Source organism: Sabethes cyaneus, chromosome 3, assembly GCF_943734655.1.
Source record: "Sabethes cyaneus chromosome 3, idSabCyanKW18_F2, whole genome shotgun sequence".
In the NCBI taxonomy this organism is placed as follows: Eukaryota; Metazoa; Arthropoda; class Insecta; order Diptera; family Culicidae; genus Sabethes; species Sabethes cyaneus.
The window spans coordinates 74,161,819-74,186,891 of NC_071355.1; the positions used below are offsets into that span (position 1 = coordinate 74,161,819).

The following is a 25,073-nucleotide window of genomic DNA, read 5'->3' on the forward strand; positions in this document are numbered from 1 at the left end:
TAGCGAGTAAAGTTGAATGCTGCTCAACTTTACTCGCTACTCGATGGCGTGTGCGCTTGTTGGCTAGCACACTAGCTGTGTGGCATCATAGTTGCGAGTAACTAGCGACGCAGCGAGGGGGTTTTTAAATTATTAATTTTATAGCACCAGAAATGCCAAATATTTTTACTAATTTTGAAATTGTAAATGCAATGTGAATTAATTGAAGTAATTCCTCGTAATACTTCATATTTATCAATTAAACATCTATGAAGAAGTTAGAATTAAATAACATAAGATAACTCTTATGTAAATTGTACATTGTCTACGTTAAACTTGATCGTTTATCTAGCAACGATTTGTTTGTATGACCGGCATCGCTGCCTAATACGTTTTAGATTTATCAAAACCCCTCGCATACTAGCTTACTTGCCGATTTGTGTGTCATCATGACTCGCGCATTCGCTAACTCGCCCACTCGTGAGATCGCTGACTAGCAGCTTACAAACTCGTCCAGTGTCATCGACGCTTAATTTCCAATGGTGTCTCGCTAATTTTCAACAGATGCACATGTTCACTCTTTATGGTGTCTAGGTAAAATTCACGTCCTTTCTTTTATGCAACTTTTTATTTCACTCCTCAGAATGATAATTTAAAACTACATATAAAATGTCTCCTATGATATTTTGCATGTCTCTCGTGTCCTACATCACTAGATGCTCATAATCACTCTTTAAATTAGTGTTATTGTTTTTGATTGATTTAGCATATAGTCAGTGTTATTAGTGGTATATGAATCGAAAACAAATTATGACGTTTCCCATTCAAATCAACCTAACTAAATTGTATATTTTACACAGTACGTTCTACAACTTCCTCACGAGCGCTTGTAATTGATCGGGACTTTTGGAAGAGGAATCAGTATACGCGAAGCTTTCAAAAACTTATTAAAAAATATCCTTAATGTTAGGCAATAAAAACGTTTATAACACAGACACGTATAGCTGCTGCAGACTTGCGTTGAGGGTTGGATGGTTATTCACACACGCTCTCAGCATCTGTTTCTTCTTCAACCAATTTTTGCTTTGCCACCATGTTTCGCTCATTCAAATTTTGAAAAAATCAAGTGCAAATTCATGTTCTACTTACAGATAAGCGACCAGCTTGGAGGGGAGCCTGCGTTGCGGCCGGAGCAGCGACCGACAGCACCAGCACCAGCACCGCCACCGCCATTGTCGTGACTATTTATTCTTCTGGGCTATTGTCCGTCGTGTGACACGACCGAGCATCAGCCCGATGATGAAAATAAAACTCAAGAAGCTCAACATTAGCAGTGCGACGGAGTACCGTATTGGCGACTCTGCCATCTGGTTGTACAGCTGGCTGAGGCTTTCCGGCTGGGGAATGACCTGTTTTTGAGGAGGGCAATTATGGAACACCACTAGTATAATGAGGTTGAATATTGTTTGGGCTTACCACAGCAGCATTTCGGAACATTTCCATTCTTTTGAGCAGCGTGTTTTTACAATCGTCGTCCAATGCTTTCGATTCGTCCTGTAAAATTACTTCCAGGCATTTCAACACTAAAAAAGTATCGATCATAACTTAAAATGAATTTAGGTTGATTGGGAAACACCACAACTTACGCCTTCCGTTTCCGCTTTGTACGTTCGAACAATATTTGAGCAAATCTACAGCACAAGCTCGCTGCAACATCGGATCAGCGTAGATATCGGCTTTACCTTCCTGGATTAGTTCGGCGACCTCTACCTTACATGCGCGGTTAATCAACTTTTTGTCAATAAATGCCTGTTTGAGACATTCTTCAACCTTTCCGTGATCTTCCACCGCCCCTGCGTCTATTGTGGAACCGCACAAAACCTGAATCTCATCCTGGCACACACTTTGCAGCAGGGGATTCAACTTATAGTTGAGCGCTTGCTCGTGTAACACTTCGGTCATCTGTTTTTCACAATCAGTGTGCAGTTTTCCTTCACGGAATTTGATTTTCAAGCACCCTATTACTTTCCCGTTAAGTTCCTCGTTGGCTTGGGCACCAGCTACTATTTCCGTACAATGATCGGCAATGTCTTTCGAGCAGGCCGTCTGCAGTGTTGGATTAAAACGATAGTCCATGTTTTGCTCAATCATACGATTCACTACCACCAGGTGGCACTTGCTATCGAACAGATTCTCGTCCTTGTGTATCTTCAAACATCCCAGCATAGCGGCCGGGTCGGTATCATGGCAGTACTGACGAATCATCTCTCTGCAGGTATTCAGTAACACATAATCGGTTGCGCTATCGGTCAGTTCGGATTTTTTGATTGCGAACAACATGTGCTCGCACTGTGGACCCAGTTTGCCGTTGTGAGTTTGAAGGCATTCCAAAACCTGACAAAACGAAACAGTGGAATAATATAAATAAGCTATTTTTGAGAAACCAGAGAACAGAAAATGAAAAAAATTGCATCACCCTAAAATATCTCAACTTAATTAAACCAAAACACTAAATGAAATAGAGACAAATCACACTTGCATTGTTCCTATTCACCTGTCCGGATCCGTGAGGTATGTTGAAGCAATACGCGATGATCTCTTCCCGGCAGGCAGCTTTCAGCTTGGGATCGAAGTCAATATTTTCTCGTTGTTGATAGAGCTGAGCCCGAACCTGCTGGCGACATTCCTTCGGAACAGAATGCTTAGCGCCCTTGATGGTGTCGTTTCGCATGATTTCACTTAGGCAAGCGACTACATCATACTTGGTGTTGCTGTGGGGACAGAATCGGGTCACATAAGGACGACAGGCTTCCTTGAATTTGTACGTAAAGTGATAGTTTTTCAAGGAAATAATCTGGAAGTGTTCGATAGCCGAACGACACTTGACATCGTTACGCATATCTGGATCGTTCTTGTATGAAATCAGACACTCCATCACATCGCCTTCGTCTTTACCAGTTTTCAGGATTTCTGCGCAGTGTTTTTGCATGGCATCACCACAAACAGCCATTATTACCGGATTTAATTCTACATGAGCTGCTTCTTCTTCGGTGTAGCTGCTGACGGCATCTTTACATTTCTGCTGTAGCTTTTCTAGATTCTCTTGCAGACAGAGCATCTCCTCTCCTTTGCCGGTCTTGTCCGAGCAGAAGAAGGCCAAATCGTCAATACATTCGTCCTCGACTTCAGGAATCAGATCGACCGAGCGAGCCCGCTGTCGCATGACCCGTTTTACTTCCTGGAAACACTCCTGTTTGAGTTGCATATCCTTTTCCGGGTGGTACGCATACCGATGCAAGCACGGCAGAATCAACGGACCGCGGTCCGGATCCATTTGAGCATTATCCAAATCAGCCCAGGTTTTCTTTGCCTTACAGAACCGAATGGCATCGTCTTTGCAATTTCTAAAAGAGAAAAATTGTTAATTTTCGATACCAATATCATTTTTAATAACGTATTTCAAAGCACAACCTGTACAGCTGCGGATCTAGCTTGAAATCTCTGGCAACAAAGTACTCAATCTGCAGCAAAGCCGACTCGCATTCTGCATTCATGAAGTTTGTTCCCAATTTTTCCATCAAACACGACATAACCCGAGCGTCTCCACCTTCGGTGTCACTACAGGCAACGTCCACGACCGGCTTGCAAGCTTTCCGCAGCACCGGATCGACACGCCAGTCCTCGCCAACATCGGCAACTTTGACCAGCGATTCCAGCGCTCTCTGGCAGGTGTCCGTCACCCTTCGTTCCTTCTTCTTTTTCGGTCTGGCATGATCCATCAGGCAGTGGATGGTTTTCCCACCCGCGTCCAGATTACTGCAAAACTTGTCGATGTCATCCGCGCATCCCGTGAGAATCTCCGGCGAAAGTTTGTAGTCTTCCATTAGCATTCGACGATGGTCGTTGATCTCCGATACGCAATCGTGGCTCAACTTCGAGTTATTCTTCTGTATTGCTTCCAAGCAAAGCAGAATCTGCGCCAATCGAACGTCCTTGTCATCTGAAACACCGCGCCGACAATGATACTGCTTAATGTCCTCCTTACAAGCCCGAGTCAACCCTTTGCTCAGTTTATAATCGTGCGCGATTAGTCGCTCTCTTCGTAAAAGCTGCTTTTGACAGTGTTCCGTCATTCCGACATCATTTCGATTTTTCATCAAACATTTCAGCACCAGTTGCGAACCAGGCGGAATTGATGGACAGAAACGAATTGCGTCAACAGCGCACGATAGAAATAGCTGTCGATCCAGCTTCAGGTCGTCGGTTTGAATTTCCGACAGATGCAAAACACCCCGCTTACATTCACCGTTTAAATTGTCCAAATGATTCTGAAGACAGGATATAGTTTCCCCTTGGGAAACTTTGTCACTGCCAATCCTTCCGCAGTTCAGTGATTCAATGTCTCTTTTACAGTCCTTAAGAAAACGTCCTATCAACCGATAATCGGAAAAGGCAACATACTCAAGCCGCTGAATATATTCTCGACATCCGTTTCCTTTGACCAGATCTCGCTGGTCGATTACGCAAGACAAATATTGTCCCGGTTCCGCTTTAACCGTGCAGTCGAATTTGTCAAAATGTTTTGGACAGCCTGGAAGTATTTCTTTTTATTTCACCAAACCTTCACATAAGTTGAAAATATATTTACCCTTATGCACCAGCCGTTGAATGTTCCGATCGTCCATCAACTCCAGCGTGTGGCTCCAGATAAGCTGCTGGCAGGGGTCGGTCAGCGCTTCCAGTTGCTCCCGGGGTAAATTCTGAACGCACTCCAAAGCTTTCAGATCTTCCGCACCGTTTGGCACACTCGAGCACAGATCCCGAAGTTGCGTGCAAGCTTCCTCTTCCAGCAACTTGATCATTTGTGGACCACCGGAGTTGGTATTCGTGGCAATACCGCTAGTTATCGACAGAAATAACACCACCGCAAGAGAAAAGCCGGATGCTTCCATTTTTCTCTTCCTGTTGCATCTACCGCTGCTGCCGTGATGGTAAACTTTGCTTGCCATAAAAATAAACACTATTTACCGTAAGCACACCAACTAGTTATGTTTTCACAAGATGAACATTTCGATAAACCGTAATTTAAAAGCGAATTTACATTTAAAAATGCAGTAAAACTAGATTTCTTGCTGCAAAAACAAACAGTACGTGTCAAAAATCAGACCGACTGATAAATACGCGACAAAATTTATCATTAATGACGGCGATGAAAATGAATGAATAACTTTGACAGTCAGCTAAGGGTGCCATATATTTTTGAAAATTATATAGCAGCAAGAACTGCTCGAAAAAAAAGATCCACGATAAAAATATACTACTCGATTCCTCGTGTTGAAATTTGTATTTGAATTTCGGACTTGAACTTTAATTTCGGTATGAATTTTATATGAAACTGAACTTGGATTTGTCACATTTTTGACTTGAAGGCTGCCATAAAACAGGAAAACCAAATGAGACAAGAGATTGGTCTTGAAGATTCGAGTTTAAAATGCATTTGAAATTGATCTTAAAATCGGAACGAAACTAAAATCGGATTTGAATTAGACACGACATTTTACTTGAAATTACACCATTACGCTTAAAAATTGAATTCGAAATTGTACTTGGAACTGGAATTAACTATTGAGCTTGAACTTGGACTTAAATTGAACTAGGACTCAAAACTGAGCTCGAGATTCCGTTTCGGTTTTCGTTAGCACACAGACAAACAGACGAGACACTCGCGTTAATTCCATCGTCCATTCAAAAATCACTTATTTTTCAAAAAAGGATGTTTCGCAACATGGCCACACCGCGGCGCTCGAGTGTTGCTTCGGGTTTCCAGCATAAAACCATACAAATGTGACAAACCATACAGTATAAAAAAACCCTGCAAATGTATAAAAACCTATATACAGTATGAAATCCTGCAAATGCAAGCTACTCCGCAAAATGCATAATAGAGAGCGTTAGTGTGCAAGCAAAATGTGTAGGACGATGGTTTTTGAAGAATTTTCTTCTATGTGTCATGCCAGCCCAGGTAACATTCTTGTTGTATAATAGCTTATCAAGCACTTGTTCCACGGGAACTAGCTGTACATTAGTTGAATAAGCTATTCTTGAACAAAAATGTTTGTTGGGAGTGGTTTGCAGTAGAAGGTGGGACAGTTTTTTTTCCTGTATGGACCTGTTACTGCGACCAGTATCGTTAATCTATTGTGATAGCGTCCGGGTGTTTGTTGTACAACCTGCAGCTGCACTGCATTTCTTTTTGCTATAATCGCTGAGTGAACGGTTGCTTTTTTCCTGTATGGACTCATTACTGCGACCAGTATTGTTGATCTATTCACCGACAGTTGTCACTCGCCGTGACTCGCCACGGCGAGTCGAGTCACCTAGGTGACAAACCGTGGCACCTAGGTGACAAAGCGAGTCACCTAGGTGACAATTGTCACCTGATTCCCGGCGACTCCAAAATAGTCACGTCACTCGCCTCGCAGAGTAAGGGTGATTGTGATATCGCCCGGGAGTTTGCCTAAGTAGGTATAACCCGCACTGCATTTATTTTTGCTATAATCGCTATTGATTGAGGGATATGCTTATTGAATTTTATGCGTGATTGTGTGTAATTGAGTACCCTTCCTTCAATGCTTTTCTCTATATTACCCACCTCGTTCCACATGACAGCGCGTAGTCCCCAATTAAAGCCATTCCTGGCATGGCAAAACCAGTGCATTTTACTATAAGCGTCTCATTTTTGCACTCTCTATTTGTTTATTTATTTGTCAATAGGCCATATCGGGATAATATAGAATTCAGCATGAAGGAAGGGTGATGAGGGGCTGAGAATAATACTATGCTAAAGTCACTTTGACATCGAATGGCCTGATTCTTCTAAGATTCGAACCCATGACCATTCGCTTGTCAAAGCAGACACGGTAACCTTGAGACTACAGAACGCTTACTTACTTCTACCAACCGATATCCGGGTTGGCTCTTGCTGTATCAAGAATTCCCCTCCACTGTACTCGGTTTTGGGATACTCGTCGCCAATTCGTTGAGCGTCTTGACACACGCAAGTCGGCTTCAACCTGGTCGAGCCATCTAGCACGTTGGGCCCCTCTATTCCTGATGCCGGTGGGATTCTTGACGAGAACGGATTTTACTGGAGAGTCGTCCGGCATTCTTACGACGTGACCGACCCACCGTAGTCTCCCGACTTTCGGCAGGTATATGATAGAAACTTCTCTTAATAGTCCAAAATCCGATGGGAATCTCTGCAACTCGTGGTTCATACGCCTAGGCCACTCTCCGCTATCCGTTTGTACTTCGCCAAAAATGATCAAAACGGCTCGATTTCCAGCTGTAATGCGTCCTTGAACATCCTTACTCATATTATTGTCAGCGATGACCAGAGATCCCAAATATTAACTACTTCCAGTTCATCATCGTCAATAGTCATTGTGCGTGCGAGACAAACATTGTTTTCTCTGGACCTCTTCCTACTGTATATTTGGTTTTCGACACATTGATTTGTCCTAGCCTCCGTTTTTAGTCTGGCGTATATTGTCTCCGTCGTCCAAAGGGTTTTAATAATGATGACGAGATTGTCTGCAAAGGCTAAGAATTGGCTACTCTTGCTTAAGATCGTTCCTCTCGTTTCGATGCCCGCTCACCGGATCACACTTTAAATAGTGATATTGAATAACATTCAGGACAGTCCATGCCCTTGTCACAACTCTCTGCGCAATTCGAAAGGACTAGAGAGTGTCCCCGAAATGAGCCTGTAGCACATCACTCGATCCAGGGTAGCCTCTGATCAGCCGCGTCAGTTTGTCCGAAACCCGTACTCGTGCATTATCTGCCATGGCGGTTCGCGTTCCACTGTACCATATGCTGCCCTGAAATCCACGAAAATATGATCTGTGGGCGCCGTAGTCCCTACATTTCTGGAGGATTTGTCGGAGAATAAAAATTTCATCCGCAGTCGCATGTGCTCCTATAAAGCTCATCTGATACTGTCCTACAAATTATCTTGCTATTGGGGATAGACGACGTAACAAAAACTGGGAGAGCACCTTGTAGGCGGCGTTGACCAATGTGATGCCGCGGTAATTACAGCAATCTAGCCGGTCGCCCTTTTTGTAGATAGGACAGACTACACCTTCCGTCCACTCCTCCGGTAGTTTCTTCTCCTCCCAAATCCTAACAATTATCCAATGAACTGCTGTTGCTAGCGGTTCTCGGCCATTTTTGTAGAGTTCTGCCGGGAGTCGGTCCTTTCCGGCGCCTCTATTATTCTTCAGCTGACGAATTTCTCGTCGGATCTCTCCGAGATCAAGAGCCGGCGCGCTGTTGTCGTTTATAGGCACCCCTAGGTCTCCTTCAGCTATATCGCCATTGACGTGCTCATCGAAATACTGCTTACACCTGTCGACTACCTCGCGCTCGTTTGTGATTAGATCCCCTCCCTCGTCCCTACACATGTCAGGTTTAGGTGTGTAGCCCTTACGGGTTTGTTTCACCTTCTCGTAGAACTTGCGCGTTTCATTAGCCCGGAGTAGTTGTTCCAGTTTCTCACGATCTCTGTCCCCCTTCTGGCACTTTTTCCTTCTCAGGATCGTGATCAACTTCCTCCCTAGTTAATTCTTGGCCAAATTTTGTCTCGTGGAAATGCTTAGATAGTTTTTGCAAGATATGTCTACATAATAAAATAAGCGCAGCGCGACCTAAACATTCGCACTAGTCGACAGAAACTATAGAGCAGAGAGCCGCACCGCCAACACCCAAGCCCGGGACCAAACAGTTAGTGCGTACTATTTGTAATGAGAATTCGGTACCAAATCCCAAAAACCGACCGCTACCGAACGCTAGCAAGCGTAGAAAGCGAAACGTTTCTGAAATGGAGCAGCCTGATGGACAGATCAATCAGGAACAGTCGAAGACTGAACCTCTTGATGTACATCAAGACTACTTTTGATAGAGGAAACTGTTAAGATTCTGGTCACAGTCCAGCGCCAAATTGTTTCTATGGTCGGCTTCGAAATCTTCCGCCGGAATGGTCCTATTCTGATTTTTTCTTCGGATGTCACACATTTCATACCGAGCATCAAGGTCAACGGCAACGATGTACTTCATCCGCCGTTGAGTCAGCTGACCAAATCGGATCGTAAATGAGCCCGTCCCGTGCTCTGCTTTGTTTAGGACAGTAGCCGGCCGCTATGATGTTGATTGGTCCCATCGACGCGCTGAACTCCACCCTAATGGGCTCGATAGCTTTCAAACTGAAGCTCGACAGTAGGCGGCACTTAACATATCGCCTCACAGCAACGGTTACATCCCCTTCTCCTGCACTAGTTCGGTCGAGTCTCAAAATTAAACGAAAGAAAAACTTTTTCAAGATTAAATTCCATTAATAGTGTTATTCACAACACATACGCATTTCTCCTACGTCTTGCAGGCTTCATTGTCTGTTTTCGAACTCAGACATTGCTAATAAAGCATTCGTAAGTGAACTTAAGATAAAAATGTCACTGTTCGAGGTTCGCTTGAAGCAACTGTTACAGTCCATCCGAGTAAAACCATGAGAAAAGAAAAATACCGTTCTTTCCATAATTCGTAGAAAAATTTTATTCTTCAGAATATTGTATGATTTTAAGTACAAAGTTTACTTTATTGTCATTTGTTCCACCACAGAAATACTTCGAAAATACTATTGTGGAACACCACGCATAAATGGTAAAATACTTTGTATGTTACTTTGATTCATCGTAAGTAGGGGGTTAATCATAAGTACTGGCCAACGATATGGTTATGCATACTACACACTTTCAATACCATACTAGCGAATACATGAAACCAATACTAAACCATTTCAACGGCCAAAGCTACGCCCATTCCACCACCGATGCAGAGCGAAGCCACGCCTTTCTTTCCACCGGTCCTCTTTAGAGCATACAACAAGGTAACCAAAACGCGACATCCTAAAAATATCCAATTATACTATAGCGTTATAGCTTATCCAATTGAATTATTCATACCTGATGCCCCGATCGGATGGCCCAGAGCGATAGCTCCACCATTAATGTTGACTTTTTTCGGATCAACTCCTAGACCATTGTTGACCGCTATCGCTTGGGCAGCAAAAGCCTCATTCAATTCAAAAAGATCAACGTCTCCTACCTTCCATCCGGCTTTCGACAACTAACATTATGAAACGTTAAAAAACTTAAATTTTGTTATTTTATCGTGAGACATACCACTTTTTGTACCGCACTGATCGGTGCCGCGCCCATCGTCTTCGGACATATACCTGTCTGAGCAAACGCAACAACTTTCGCTAATGGTTTAGCTCCACGTTTCTTCACCTCCTCGCCAGACATGAGCAGCACAGCTGCAGCAGAGTCATTTACGCCGGAGGCGTTTCCTGGTGTAACAGTACCGTCTTTGATAAAGCAAGGCTTCAGCTTGGCTAGGCCTTCCAGCGTAGTTCCCGGTTTGGGAAACTCGTCCTTATCGAAAGTGACCGTTTCCTTTCTTCCAGGAACCTGAACGGCAACAATCTCATCTTTGAAGTATCCCTTCTGTGTGGCCTCGGCAGCCCGCCTTTGGCTTTCGACAGCAGATGCATCTTGCTGTTCTCTAGTGATGCCACATTCCTTGGCAACATTCTCGGCGGTCACTCCCATGTGGATGTCGTGGAAAAAATCCGTCAATCCATCGCTCAGCATGGTGTCGGTCATTTTTGCCTCACCCATTTTGGTACCCCCGCGCAGATGCAATGCATGCGGTGCCTTCGACATGCTCTCTTGGCCACCGGCGACTACTATGCTGGCGTCTCCGGATCGGATCGCCTGGTAGCCCAGTGAGACTGTTTTCAGCCCCGAACCGCACAACATGTTAATCAGGAAGGCGGGGACTTCTTTCGGTACACCGGCTGCGAGAGAAGCCTGCCGGGCCGGATTTTGACCCTGACCGGCTGTCAGCGATTGACCAAGAATAACTTCATCAACGTCGGCTGCTGGAACGTTTGCCCGTGCGATGACCTCTTTCACTACAACGCCGCCCAGCTCAGCTGCGCTGAGCGATGATATGGCGCCAAGGAAGTTGCCTGAAGAATACAAAGATACGAATACAATTTTTTTTATTCTATATTTGAGAGGTTTTCAGCCTGCGGCTGGTTCGCCTCTACGAATACAATAAGAAGAGTTCAAAAAACTTAAAATTAACGAAGACTACCCCTTCTCAACGTCCCCTAGCAGCAACCGGTAGAAATTTTTTGGACTAACCTCTTGCGGAGGATCCACGCTAATAACTTAGTGGCCAAAACGGAAAAGCCATGAAAGAGCTGAAGAACATGTCGGCATCTATTTCTTGCAAGTACCATGTCTAAAGTTCCGACCAAAACCTATTTGAACCTATTATAGGATACCCAAGCTATTTTGGACCCCATGAGCAGCTGTACATAATTTGGACACTTCCATTTGATTTGGCTGTAAGTGTCCAAATTATGTATAGCTGCTGATGGGGTCGAAAATACGTTGGCTACTCTAGAGCGAAATTACAGTCTCAAATGTATAAATTTTATCTCTTTACTAATAAATTAACTAAAAATAACCATATTCATAATCGTAATGATTGTGCGGGAATTCGTCAGTTAATTTATTGCCTAACTTGTGCGAAATAAATAATGCTTCTGCTTCTCTTGGTAAAATAATGGAACCAAACAACGCAACGTTTTATTTCGCTGCAGATTATCAACCGTCTGATATTTGTTTTGTTATCGGCAGGGGGTATTACGCAAAAGATTTATGATGCGGCGATATAAGAAGCTAAATATTGTTTAGCAGTGATTACTGATACAGTTGATTGAAAAAGTGCAATATCTTGAGCAGGGTTACATAATATACGTACTTATAACTTTGTTTATGCTGTTTATCACGGTATAAACAATTCACAGCTGAATGACCTTGCCAGTTCAAAATTACTCGTCTGTTTGGACGATTTGGACAGATATCAGCGATATGATAAGATTCAATTGCAAAGTAAATACAAATGACGTGCACACGTTTTAGTGCTGCATTGATTGATAATTGAAAAGTTAAATAAAACGACAATAAAAAACAGATGGGCAAGACCGGCAATTAATACTAATAGCTAAAATAGTCTTTTCGTTTTTGTATTTAATTGCTTTACTAAAACTAGCTCATTTGCGTTTAACTGATTGCAAATCTGAGATATCTCTAGTATACTCGCCTTAAATTCAACCATTGAAATCAAAAAATCAAAAGGTAGAGGTTTACCTCACCATGTCTTCTACCGATCCAGGACGAGATGTTCTGTATCAGCCTATGGGTCCACCTGCCGTATTCAGCGTGGTTCCTTCCGCCTGTCACCGCCTAGTAAAGTCTAGCCTAACTCTGTCCCGAGCGCCCCTGACGTTTTTCTACCTATGGCACTCGATGTTATCAGCTAGAAGTATGCATATGGGGATCATGGCCGCAATAACCCCGATCGCATCCAACGATATGATACGATACCCGCACGTTACGCGTAGCACCTTCAGCCTGAACACTTTGTGCAGATGTGCCTGATTGCGCTTACTACCCAAAGCCGGGCCCCATGCCGGTGCACCATACCTCAGCACCGCCAAGGCAACGCTGACTCTCAGGCGTCTCTTACTGCTGCTAGGTCCATAGCCGCTCGGCAATCATGGACAGCGCAGTAACCGCTGTTAATGCTTTACCACAAGCATAATCCACGTGGCTGTTCAGCCTATTGTCCGCCATAACACCCAGATAGTTCACACTACGTTTGTCCTCCTACGATAATTTTGGCCTCTAGGGCCGCCTTGCGGTTACTGACCATCACTGTGTCCTTCTTATGGTGTGCCAATCGTAGATTAATACCAGCCGTCTATCCCTCTATTATGCATATGGCGTCTGATGCCAGCATTTTTACCTCTCACCTACCACTGTTAGGACGATATCGTCGGCGAAGCCTGTGATCTCAACCCAAGTGGACAGCTAGAGCCTCAAGAATCGATCGCGGAAGGAAGCCAAACTGGGTCCTTGACCTACCCGGTATCATTTTCCACAACAGGCGTCAACCTGTTTAAGATTACCTAGCTCTTGAAGCTTGCCTAACGTGTCAAGTAGGCAAATTGGTCTGTACGATGAGGGATCACCTGGTGGTTTCCCCGGTTTTAGTAGCAATACCAGTCTTTGGATTTTCCATTCATCTGGAAATTCGCATACTTCCAGGCAATTAAGCATTCTGGGAAAGTTCGGTCTTTCGTTATTCGGCTATTCGTGATTCGGGCTTTCGTGATTCGGCCATTCATGATTCGGCCTTCTATGACTGTTGCTGGAATTCGGCCAATTGGATTTCGACCATTCGGTACCAGCCCTAAGCACCACCCCATGGGTTTGAATCCGCGTCACGGCGTAGCTCCAGAAAACAGAATTTCTTGCTACGTTTAGCCTCTTTGTTGAACGCAACCTGGCCGATCTAAGCTCAACCCCACGCGCTTCGACATCCGCCTCGCTTCAAGCCCTCTGCATCTGCCTTCTCGCTCGGTGGCATCTGGAACGGGGGGGGCCGATGATCGACTGTCCGCACTTTTTGGACATCATTGACATCACATCCTATCGAAGCGCTAATGGTGACTTGGATCACTGCCTAGTGATGGTAAGGATGAGCTCAAAACTCGGTTAAATCTCATGCGGCTGAAACCAGACGTTGCCATAAACTACGCGCATTCACTCGAAGCTGTACTGGCGGAAGGAGACGAGCTGGTATTCCAAAGGTGGCTAAAGCAAGGCGGACACGATGTGCAAGACAAGACACGATTGCTAAAATACCGGACAACTGCCTTGCAAGAATGGCGTTTTGCTTCAAATCTACCAGCGAAGCAGTGAGCAAGATTGTTAGACCAGGTGGAACAAGATCTGATGAAGGGTACTCAGTATCCAAAAAAATGGAGACCGGAAGCCCAGAACCGAGTAAATTGGAGAAATTTTGTTTATCAGGCTAGGTCTTAGATTAGCAAGCTAATTAAGTAAGTAAGTTAATAAGTAAGTATGTCGACTGAAGAAATCGCTCACGTAGGATTTGGGGTGATAGGTAAAAATCAAAAATTGATGCTATTCTGTTGAACGCCCTCTGGAGACCGCTAAAGGCTCTGTACTTGCTCTACGATGATATGACATCCTCTTCCTCAGCATAACACTGTTTCGACGAAGTCTAGGCGGTACGAATTGCTCAAGAATATACGGACAGTCTATTTTCCCTTCCAGAGTGTCGGCGACTAACGGCTTCTGGACATATCCTTCCGTGTGGAGAGAGTATCCGGGTGGATCAGCTGACATCGGTTTTCGTAACTCGGTAAGTGTTAAGGATTTCGCTATGGCAAGCGACGTTGAACAGATTTGATTGGTTCGCAGAACATGAACAACACTCCAGAGCCGATCGGAACAGAACAGCAGTATAATGCTCTTAAGCAGTTTTGGCAATCCTGAAGATGAATCCCGGAATCGAAGAGAATTTGTTGACGAAAATAACATCATGAATTTGTTTTGTCGACTGTAGAATTTAATATTCTCGTTTTAATTGGCTGTCAGTCTATTGATAGTAGAACAGATTTTATAATCTTTTCAACGTTTCAACTGTGTATTTCTGTGTATTTCATAACTGTGTGTCTCGTAGAAATTACTTGTCGTTAAAATTGTTTTTGTTGCACATCTGTTATTTTGTCTAATTAACTGGATCATTGCACTTGTTTTTCTGTATGTACACTGACGGTCTTACGTCCACATCTTTTTTTCGTGAGAAGGACATCACAGAACACTTCGAGGGATCCACACCATTCTGTTTAATGTACACCAGTTGGCGAAGGTATCGAGCTGGTGTTAGAGTGCGAGGCAGTGATAATCCGGCATATGATAATCGTGGTCCTCCGAGCACGAGGTTCGGATCGTTGAAATAGAGCAGAAATATGAGCGGTTCGAGATTACTCCCCTGGGGAATACCTGAAGTAGCACAGAATGTATTGGATCACCAATAGTAATGATCCAGCTTTATAAGAACGGAACCAATGGTAGAGAGTTCCGCTTTCCAAATCTTTCGAGTTCAGTGTTGGTTGACCTTACCAAAAGTGGCTGACAGGACAGGTCGGTTTAAATGACGTCCAAATCTTAACCCATTGGATTACTTTGCATGGGGTTATATGTTTAGTAAAATAGCAGTACTAAAGGAATGAATTTGGATTTATTCAAAGGATTTGGAAGAGATATAGTACAATATGTCATATATCGCGCGTGCCAACTATGAAATCTTTACAAATCAAATGTTTATGTCTGGTAATTAAGATCAGAAGTAATGATTTGAATTGAGTTGAATTTAGACAGTAATATAGTTGGGCAACGTAGAGTTCAGATAAAAGAAAAATTCATTGATATTCATGAGCACTTTTCATGACCATCGTGCTTTGTTTTATTATTGCGGAACCATAAACAAGCTGTTAGCAAAATCTGGTTAATTCAGTAAAAAAAAGTTAAACCCGGTGACTTTTTCACTTTTTAGATTTTGATTTTACAAACTTTACCTTCCCGTAAGACGCAGTTCTACGTCGAAATTCAAAAAACTTGAGCCAACAAATCGTAATTATAGTACGCAGCGCAATTTTAATAGTGTTGAAAAGTCACCACTTGTATAATTGAACATACACTATAATATAACTTGATAAAAAACTGAGAAATTGTTAAAGTCAGTTCGATCCCCTTGACTCACTAATCAGCAGTGTATTACACACAGACTTTGTTTTGTAAGCCAACTACGATTTTAACTTCACTTTTGAAGGAATTTCGCGATAATATTAATCTACTTATTGCAAGCGATTTACCTACAAAATCTAACAAAATGTTGGCGAATATTGTTAGTTTGGTATTTAACAGTGTTTCCTCAGAAAACAAGTTTAATCAAGAATGAAATAATTTCAGTTAATTACGCAAACATCTTAGAAGTTGTAAATCATTATTGATGTGTTTCTCACATTAGTGTTTTCGTAATACGTAATATGTCTTTTTCGCGGGTCTTGTTACATCATAAACAAAACAAAACAAGATAAACCTGCGTAAAATCGCTTTGACAGCACCATATTCAATTGTCTACATCCCATAAAAATTTATCTTGTGCATTAGATATTCAGTTTACATATCGAATTTCCAAGATCTATTTGACCGCCATTTACGGTCCACTGCAAGCACATCTTACGCTTCATGTAAATTCATACGATCTTTTCCAATGTAAATTAGCGCTTCTCTGACGAATGTAAAGATGTGTATCCATTTCCAGTTTGTCTAACTGAAATGTGAACCAGCGACAACGTGCTTATAAAATATTGTTTGCGCAACGAAGCTGAACCACAAACAAGCCTTTAATAAGGTGTTCAACGGGATTATTGAATCTCTCATGAAGTTGAGTGAAATTGTCACATAATTTACATCCTTCTAGTTTAACAGATTATGTGTTTAACACACGTGGTAAAATCCACTTACCAATCGGTGTCCTGGCGGCTGAGACAATAAAAACCTCTCCTGATGACGTCATCGTTTATTATGCTATAGCAAGAGCGGATGAATGAATAAGTTTGTACTCTCCAAAATATCCTGATGCCGTACAATTCTCGCAGCCAACGTGAGGTGCTGTTATGTCAGGAGTAATGCGCAAGAAGAAATGAACATTTTTATGAATGAAACAGGTAATAATAATCTATAGTAATAGAAGCAAATATTAGTCAACCTACCTAAGGTACAATTGAGACGTGACACGTCGACTTCTGCTTGATTCTGCTACCGCTACGTCCAACTCCGACCGAAACACGACTGACTGCTGCAGGCAGATGCGGTTGCATTCCAATCGGAATGGTTAGCTTAGCTCTGCCGCAACACAAGCATCCCATACAACGATTGAAAGTGTGTTTGTGGAGGATTGTGATAAAGGAACGGTACTCTTGTATTTTCATGAATGAGATGAGCTGATGTTTTTAATCTTCTCTCTTCTACACACACAACCGCATTGTTTGGACAGAATGACAGACACTGTCACTGGTACTAAAAAAAAAGAGAAATTGCGATAGGGCTGGTAGTCATATAAAACAAGTGAGTCTGCTCTACGCTAAAGTAAAATTAGTCAATAAATTAACTGGGAGACAAAATGAGTTTAAGGTGAAATTAGTCGTCATCGATTCTGCCAATTTCAAGAGCAAAAAAGTTTGAAACAAAACTCTGTTTATGAAAATAAATTCGCTGTGTTCAGATTGGCAAGAAGAATGCAGTATTTACATTTTTATAAACAGAATCCCGCTTTTAGGCCGAAAAACTGCTTCCGAAATTGGGCTTTCCGACAAAAAGTTAATGACTGCTAGTTTCCCGTTAAATTGACTTAAATATAGCGCTATTTGCACCATATTACACTCCTGTGCAAAAAATTTCTCCACAGTGAACATTTTTGCTCACTCATACACATTTAATCGGTTCGGTAAAATTTTACCGAAATCTAAACAGCAAAACGTTCGGTAAAATTTTTTATTGCACCAAACATTATTAATGATCTGTAAACGTCGATTGGCACCATCGAAAATTCTACCGACGTAGGGGGAAAAGTTCCGTGTGGGCCATAAATTCTCCTATGTCGAAACAAGCGCTGGTTCCGCCAATGGTGATTCACTAAAATATATAACTATTACCAATTTTTCTCGAGATTCCACGTTAACATAAACATTCCACTTCCTTTATATAAAATGTCCAGATACTTAAGGTGCGTTTAGACTGGGCAATTTCTTGGCAACATGTGGAATGCAACATGCGGAATGCGACATGTTACTAGTTGTTGCTAAGCGTTGCTTCTGTCGCCACCTGAATATTTGTTATACGTTGCTATGTTGCTTGGAAACATACCGCAACAGTTTGGAAAAAGTTGCATGCCACATGTTACCAATCTAAACGCACCTTTACCAAATCGTATCAAAATGTTGAACAAAACAAGCACTTCTTATTACAAAACGCGAATTTCGTATTTCTCGTTATGGCGGCTTATAATGACAGAAAAAGGGTAACATTACCATAAAATAGTAATCTAGAGATGTTTTCATGGTTGGTTGAAAACCACTAAACTTTTCCGTTTACAGTAATCCTAAATATGTTAAAGCTGCCATGATATTCTTACAGGTAGTCAATTAGGGTAACCAACCTATTTTGGACCCCATCAGCAGCTGTACATAATTTGGACACTTGCATTTGATTTTGCTGTAAGTGTCCAAATTATGTACAGCTGCTAATTTGGACACTTGCATTTGATTTTGCTGTAAGTGTCCAAATTATGTGCAGCTGCTGAGGGGGTCCAAAATAGGTTGGTTACTCTACCAATTTTATGGTCTGGTTGACAATTCCATATTGTTATATGTGGCTGCAAAAATATTGTTTCTAGAAGCAAGAAAATAAAGTCCATTCCATTCCATACCATTCCATGGAAATAGTTAATGTTTTGCTCGTTGTTAGAGTATTTTTAGCTACGAATCTTCTCAAGTTGACAAAAATCATGGTAATCATTACAATATTGCAATAATTGGCAATATAGTTAAGATAGCCATGGGTACATGTTTCGCGTTACCATGGTTTTGCCTTTCTACTATATAAATATATAGTATAAAGGTATAGAAATCACTTGGAAAACCGGAAATGGAAAGAAGGTCCTGCGGGCCGAATGTCATATACCATTCGACTCAGTTTTGAAAACTGAGCATTTTCTGTGTGTGTGTGTGTGTGTGTGTGTGTGTGTGTGTGTGTGTGTGTGTGTGTGTGTGTGTGTGTGTGTGTGTGTGTGTGTGTGTGTGTGTGTGTGTGTGTGTGTGTGTGTGTGTGTGTGTGTGTGTGTGTGTGTGTGTGTGTGTGTGTGTGTGTTTGTGTGTGTGTGTGTTTGTGTGTGTGTGTGTGTGTGTGTGTGTGTGTGTGTGTGTGTTTGTGTGTGTGTGTTTGTGTGTGTGTGTGTGTGTGTGTGTGTGTGTGTGTGTGTGTGTGTGTGTGTGTGTGTGTGTGTGTATGTAACGCTTTCAATCTCACTCACTTTTCTCGGAGATGGCTGGACCGATTTTAATGTTCATAGTATCAAATGAAAGGTTTAGGTGTCCCATAGGTCGCTATTGAATTTCATTTTGATCGGACTTTTAGTTCAAAAGTTATGTATAAAAATACGAAAAATATGGGACTTCATTATCTCATAGGTCCCTTAACCGATTTGAACAAAATTGATTGCATATAAAAGAGGAGCCTTGCAAACCCTTAACTTTCAAATTTCATGACGATTGGACTTGTAGTTTGAAAGTTACATAAAGAAATGTGAAAAAATAGTATTTAAAACATATTTTTGTAACATATAAGCATTAATTCAATGAAAAACATCACGCATTTTATTATTATTTGAAAATTACTGCTGAGATCTATCAAACGAAACCGAGTTATTTAAAATCGGACAGTTCATTCAAAAGTTATTCAATCTTTAACACTTAAGCACCGTATATTAAACCGTTAAAACGTTTGAAATCAAAACATATCAATCAAATGTTGATTGTATTCAATGTGTGTGATGTATGTGTGTATATATGTATGTATGTATGTATGTATGTATGTATGTATGTATGTATGTATGTATGTATGTATGTATGTATGTATGTATGTATGTATGTATGTATGTATGTATGTATGTATGTGTGTATATGATGACAATTTGCAATTTTTAAATTTGCATTGAAATTCAAGAGAAGTGAGAAACATGCCAATTGTCTGAAGTTTTTGAAGCCTCTTAGTGGAATACGAACTGTGAATTTAAGGAAAAGATAAAACTTTTACCGACTAAATTTCACTATTTAATATTTATTCGCGACAGATACGTATACGCTTTGAAATAAGACACTGATGAAGCCTGCACGTCGTAGGCGAACTACGTGTCTGTTACAAATAAATATTAAATAGTGGGATTCAATCGAAAAGTTTTTCTTTTCTTTGATTTCAGATTTCAATTGTAATTTTCTTCACTTGTTGTTACTCACAATTGTACAAAAAAAAGCAAAAAGTGAAGAAAAGCAGTTAATTTAAGCATGTAGTGGTGTATAGGATTAAAAATACTAGTGGGTTGATTTTTCCAAATAAATTTATACAAATTTCAAACAAATTTTGCGCATCAATGGATGCTCTTTTCAATCAATAGATACTAGAGCTTAGAAATGTTACATGAAAAATAGGAAGTAAATGTTGCGCGGTGGTAATTTTGTAAGATTTGTTTTCGTTAGTGACATTTTAAAGGACAGATGTCTTATGTCATGTATCATGTTTTAATAAATAAATCAAAAATGACAAGCACTGGAAATCATATCCATTATATTTCCCATTCTCAAGCATGTTTGTGGCGCAGCTTTTGCACTATTTTTCGACCTCGTCTTGTTTTCGTAACCCACTAACATTGTAAAAACGATGCGATCAAGCTAATGACTTTTTTTCATGAAATACATTCAAATGAAGCTTAAGTTTTGATTTCCATGCAAAAATAAATATCTGAAGGAGCGCCAGCTAAGAAAAAGTTCTATTTCTCTTTTTCATATCTAATGCTCTATTCAGTTATTTTTTCTGATTCAGACATATTGCACAATTGAAGCCAAGCAAACTAGTACTAAAATTTTGAGCTTAATCATTTTGTTGTCGAAATCCTTTTTCTTCAAAAGTGATGTATATAATAATTTTTCTGAACTCTTGTTTTTCAAAGATGCTAACTTTGGTATTAATATTAAAATATCAAAAAATCTGCTATGAACACATATTTCATATTGTCAATTCAAAACAAATTTCGCATGTGGCTCTGAAGCCCGAAAGTTAAGGCCGACTGATTATAAAACTAAATAATCAAGTAACATAAATGACGCTTACAAGTATTTACGCATCCAAGGAAAGAAAATATAATTATTCTACGCAATGCAATACGTTGTGAATTTTACTGGTAAATAAGGATTTTAAGGAATACGGAACGGATATTTAAAAATATAGTCAAGTTAATTATAGATGTTCCTGAGAAATTAAATAATGATGATTGTGACAGTAGAAAGGCTAAGTCACGCCGCTAGGTGGATTAATTCGGGTTTTTTCTCAGTGTTTGCGTTTGCCGCCTTTTTTATGTGAGCAACGAAAATATGACGTCATTTCAGCCCTTTGCATCAAATGTCTTCATCTGCCACACCTTTTTAAACCTCATTGCCCCCAGCTCTTCCGCAATTTGACGTATACGCTTGCAACACTGGTATTCCCCTAAAAGCTCTTTTCCATCGTGACGTTTGCTTCTTCCATGTCTTTTAGTACAGTTTTACCTGCATTCGTGTGAACTTTTTGGTCTAACAGCACCGATCAGTGCCCGCAGTTGTGAGTAGATCATCGCATCGCCAGAAAGTCACGTCACTGAAGCTTACTTATATGTACTTCACCGTACGGAGAAGCCTATAGCAAGCAAGTAGCGAAAAAAGGTTCATTATTCGTTGAAGGCCGCCCCCGTTGTCATTGTCGCCGTGGACCGTGTGTGCGTAGTATTTTCCGTGTTATATTTCGGATCTGTGCATTGTCAGTCTGTGCTTTTGTCCACGCCTGTGGAGGAAAAAATTTTCCCCAAGGTGAAAATCGCGTGTGAACCCGGGTGTGTACCGTTTTTTTGCCATCGAATCTTGTTCCCTTGCCCCCCTAGCAAGGAGAAAGCTGCTGGATAACCTTCGTTTTTGTGCAGTGCGTGATTCATGAAGAAAATTTTCAATTGATAAAGTTTTTGGAATTGCATTCTTTAAACCCGAGCAGTGAACTTGTTTCCGAAAGTCAGAAGTGAAGAAAGTGAGGAAACTCCTCCGATCGGTCGCAACCCTTTCGCAAATCGCAATTTTATCCATTTTTTCAAGTTTGCGGCTAAGAACGGTGTACTAAAAAATAACAAGAAAACGATTCTCTCGCACGACCTCAGCCCCAACACAATCACCATCGCATCGTATCGTACGTAGCGCTTGCCAACACCGTTGTCAGCCAACCAACCAAGAAGGTATAATACTATTTTTGTGAAGTCATCGGGAATCCGGCAAACCTAAGGTGGAAATATGGCGGAATCCGGCGAGGAAGTACATTCGCAGCTGGGCAAGAACCTACCAGGTACTGTAGCATACTGTATTCTAAGATCTATACCCTCTTCCCATCGTCGGATTGGGTGTCAGCAACCGTAAAGTGGAAAAATGGTCAGCCGCCTTTGTACGGACGAATAGAAATGGGGAACAAGCTACATGCAAGCACTGCAATCCATCCCCTGTGTGTTGGTAGGCCTTTAGCTTTCCGGCCATTTATCCGTAGAAACCAAACGCAAATAGAATATCGATCTGCCGAGTTAGTAACCTTGAGGGATTGGGATTGAAGTTACGTCGAGATCCATGGGAGCAATGTCAAATCGCAACGCCTGCCTTACGGCTGGATGGTATAAATTATGGTCAAATTCGATTGCAGGAACGCTAATTTGTTTGCTGTGAGCCAACTCACTGAAGTACGTCATCAGAGTAGCAGGGACCAAACATATTGCTAGCTTGGAAGACAGCGGATTTAGTGGGGTTTTGTGTTGGTGTCTTATTTGTTTTCGTAGGTTTTCCCTGTCTCAAGCTGCGAATTTTACTGTGAGGAAAATTACATTTTTTAGGGATACCATATTCCTTGGGCACTTGAGCTCATTTCTAGGGAGGTTATGCTGCCGGTACCTGCATATAAGTCCCATAACGAAAATTACTGTGTTGGGAAAAACATGATTGAAATTATTACAATTATGTGCTATTTATTTCGTGTTACCCATAATTGTGAACTGGTTGTATAGCAATTTACAAAATATTCGTAATGTGGGTATTATCACTCTTGAAATCCATTTGCCTAGGTAGCAGACTTTTTTCATATAATGGAAAGAAGTGGTTTTGCTATTGCAGAATAGATTCAAAGCACTATCAAAGTATCAGTAATATCAAAGTTTTTGGAATTGGCTCAGTGAGCCATCTCTAAACAATTTGAAGTTCTTTGCACCATCATTTCGGAACTGGATTCTCAAAATCAAAGATAGTACCAGAATTCAGATAACAATCAGACAATTAAACCGCAGAAACCGGTTCCGAAATGATCAATCAGTAGTAAATTCTCCACATTAGTTCGAAATCACAAAAAATTAACCCTAGTTTTGGTCTTAGCTTTGGAGTAACTTATTTACTTCGATATATGAAAAAGGGTCCAAAAACTCTTAATTTCAAGACTGTTGACAACCACGTGGATGTTGTTCTTTCAACACAAGTAGTTGCTTTTATATCGGAGGCTCTTCCGAAATTGCAGCTTCCTTAGAAACTGTTGTCGCATGTCGTTCAATGGCTAAAAGCAAAGCCTTGGGTATAAACAGCTTTAAGACTTGACCTTTGCAGTACATTAAGTAGTTCTAGACCTCACTCTGTGCAGCAATAAATTCTATAACAAAATAAAACAAAAAGTTCATAAGAAAATACGATTCAACTATCACGTAGGTGATATACAACCGGAAAGATACAGGGATCATAGGAAAACCAACTGAGATCAACTAGCAAAGACGCACCTTGATGGAACAAATCTCTAGAAGTACTAAAGAAATCCGCGAGAAAACTTTTCAGAGGAGCAAAGTTATCGAGATGCGGATGTTGGGAACAATACAGAAAGTCCCTAACTGAGTACAACAGGAAAATTAGAAAATCACGTAAAAACAGCTGGAAGCAAATGTGCGAACAAGTTGAAAACTTAGGTATCTATCTTAGCAATGTTGCCGAAGGTCCTCGCTGGAAACCCATTCCCGAGATTGACACTGAAATGGGTCAATTGTTTGATTCCTTCCCCAGGGATGGATGGAATTGTGCCAATCATGCTTTCAAAGTGTAAACAGCTTGTTGATCCCCTAATCGATGTGGTTTGTCGTTCAAGCTTAATACTGCTTAATGAGCTTAAGGTGAAATTAGTCGTCATCGATTCTGCCAATTTCAAAAACAGTTTTTTTGTTTGAAACAAAAATTCTGTTCATGAAAATATATTTGAAGTGTTCAGATTCCCAAGAAGAATGTAGTATATTCAATTTTACGAACGAAACTCCGCTTTTGGGCTTAAAAACTGCTTTTAAAATTGGACTCTCCGACGAAAAGTTGATGACTGCTAGTTTCCCGTTAATACTAAACCATATTTCTAACAGTTGGAGGAAAACGACTGTTATATTTATATCAAAAAATGGATGGCGCGACAAGACACTTCCAAAGCCATTCAGACCAACTAGTTTAACGTCCATGTTTTTGAAAGTAATGGGAAAATTAATTGACCAATGAATAGAAACAAAGTATCTAATAACTAATTTTTTAAGTGAACTTCAATTCGCTTATCAAAATATAAATCTACAAAAGACGCACTGCAGATATTGGTGGAAAAAATTAAAGCTCTATTGCAACTTAACTAAAGAAGTATCATTAGCAGCATTTCTTGATATTGAAAGAGCATTTGTCAATACTTCACATTATTCAGTTGAAAAGGCAATGGGAAAGCGCGGGGTTGATCACAAAATAATTAGCTGGATTCAAGCGATGCAAGCCAGTTTGTGGAGGTATGTTCCAAACGAGAAAAAAACAGCTAAAGAATGTCCTCAAAGTGGGGATACTTTCGCCCTTACTGTGATCGCTAGTCGTTGATGATCTACTCGAAAGCCTGACTGCCAAACGCTTTGAGGTGCTGTGATTGCTTTCGCAGACGATGAGTAATTCTCATTAGAGGGAAATTTGACTTGAAATTTGGTTCTTTTACACGCAGTAGGAAATATACCATTTCGGAATTACAACTCGGTGGGACAGAGATACAAATGTTCCCAGAAGTAAAGCATTTGGGAATAATATATAACTGCCTCGTAAACTTTCTTCACTTGAAGCTTCCGGGGAATTCGTTTTATGGGTAAAATCGCACCTCTCTGGTAGAGCATTGCAATTTAAAAATCATTTCTGTGCATCGAGACTTTTT

At 41.1% G+C, this 25,073-nt stretch overlaps 3 protein-coding genes across 5 annotated transcripts in view; 1 reads left to right on the top strand and 2 right to left on the bottom strand.

Moving 5' to 3' along the window:
- Nucleotides 1–599: 599 nt before the first annotated feature.
- On the bottom strand, nt 600–5,134 carry LOC128744714 (Golgi apparatus protein 1). 2 transcript variants are annotated; one of them, XM_053841904.1, is made up of 6 exons: nt 4,628–5,134; nt 3,451–4,570; nt 2,534–3,383; nt 1,626–2,373; nt 1,456–1,562; nt 600–1,388 (listed from the first exon to the last, which is right to left on the bottom strand). In XM_053841904.1, the coding sequence occupies exons 1-6, from the start codon at nt 4,986–4,988 to the stop codon at nt 1,221–1,223; spliced, it is 3,354 nt and encodes a 1,117-aa protein (XP_053697879.1). In that variant the 5' UTR covers nt 4,989–5,134; the 3' UTR covers nt 600–1,220. The 2 variants fall into 2 exon arrangements, with proteins under 2 accessions (XP_053697879.1, XP_053697878.1); XM_053841903.1 differs by having other exon boundaries at nt 2,519–3,383.
- A 4,438-nt stretch (nt 5,135–9,572) lies between these two features.
- On the bottom strand, nt 9,573–16,884 carry LOC128744356 (acetyl-CoA acetyltransferase). The gene is made up of 5 exons (XM_053841304.1): nt 16,766–16,884; nt 16,518–16,664; nt 10,221–11,071; nt 10,002–10,164; nt 9,573–9,944 (listed from the first exon to the last, which is right to left on the bottom strand). The coding sequence occupies exons 2-5, from the start codon at nt 16,567–16,569 to the stop codon at nt 9,826–9,828; spliced, it is 1,185 nt and encodes a 394-aa protein (XP_053697279.1). The 5' UTR covers nt 16,570–16,664; nt 16,766–16,884; the 3' UTR covers nt 9,573–9,825.
- A 4,537-nt stretch (nt 16,885–21,421) lies between these two features.
- The window catches only part of LOC128744355 (MAP7 domain-containing protein 2), a 366,494-nt gene continuing 362,842 nt past the window's right edge, over nt 21,422–25,073 (top strand). For both annotated transcript variants that reach the window (XM_053841301.1, XM_053841302.1), the window contains exon 1: nt 21,422–22,187. In XM_053841301.1, coding sequence (XP_053697276.1) covers nt 22,136–22,187 — 52 coding nt within the window. In that variant the 5' untranslated portion in view covers nt 21,422–22,135. The remainder of the gene's footprint in view (nt 22,188–25,073) is intronic.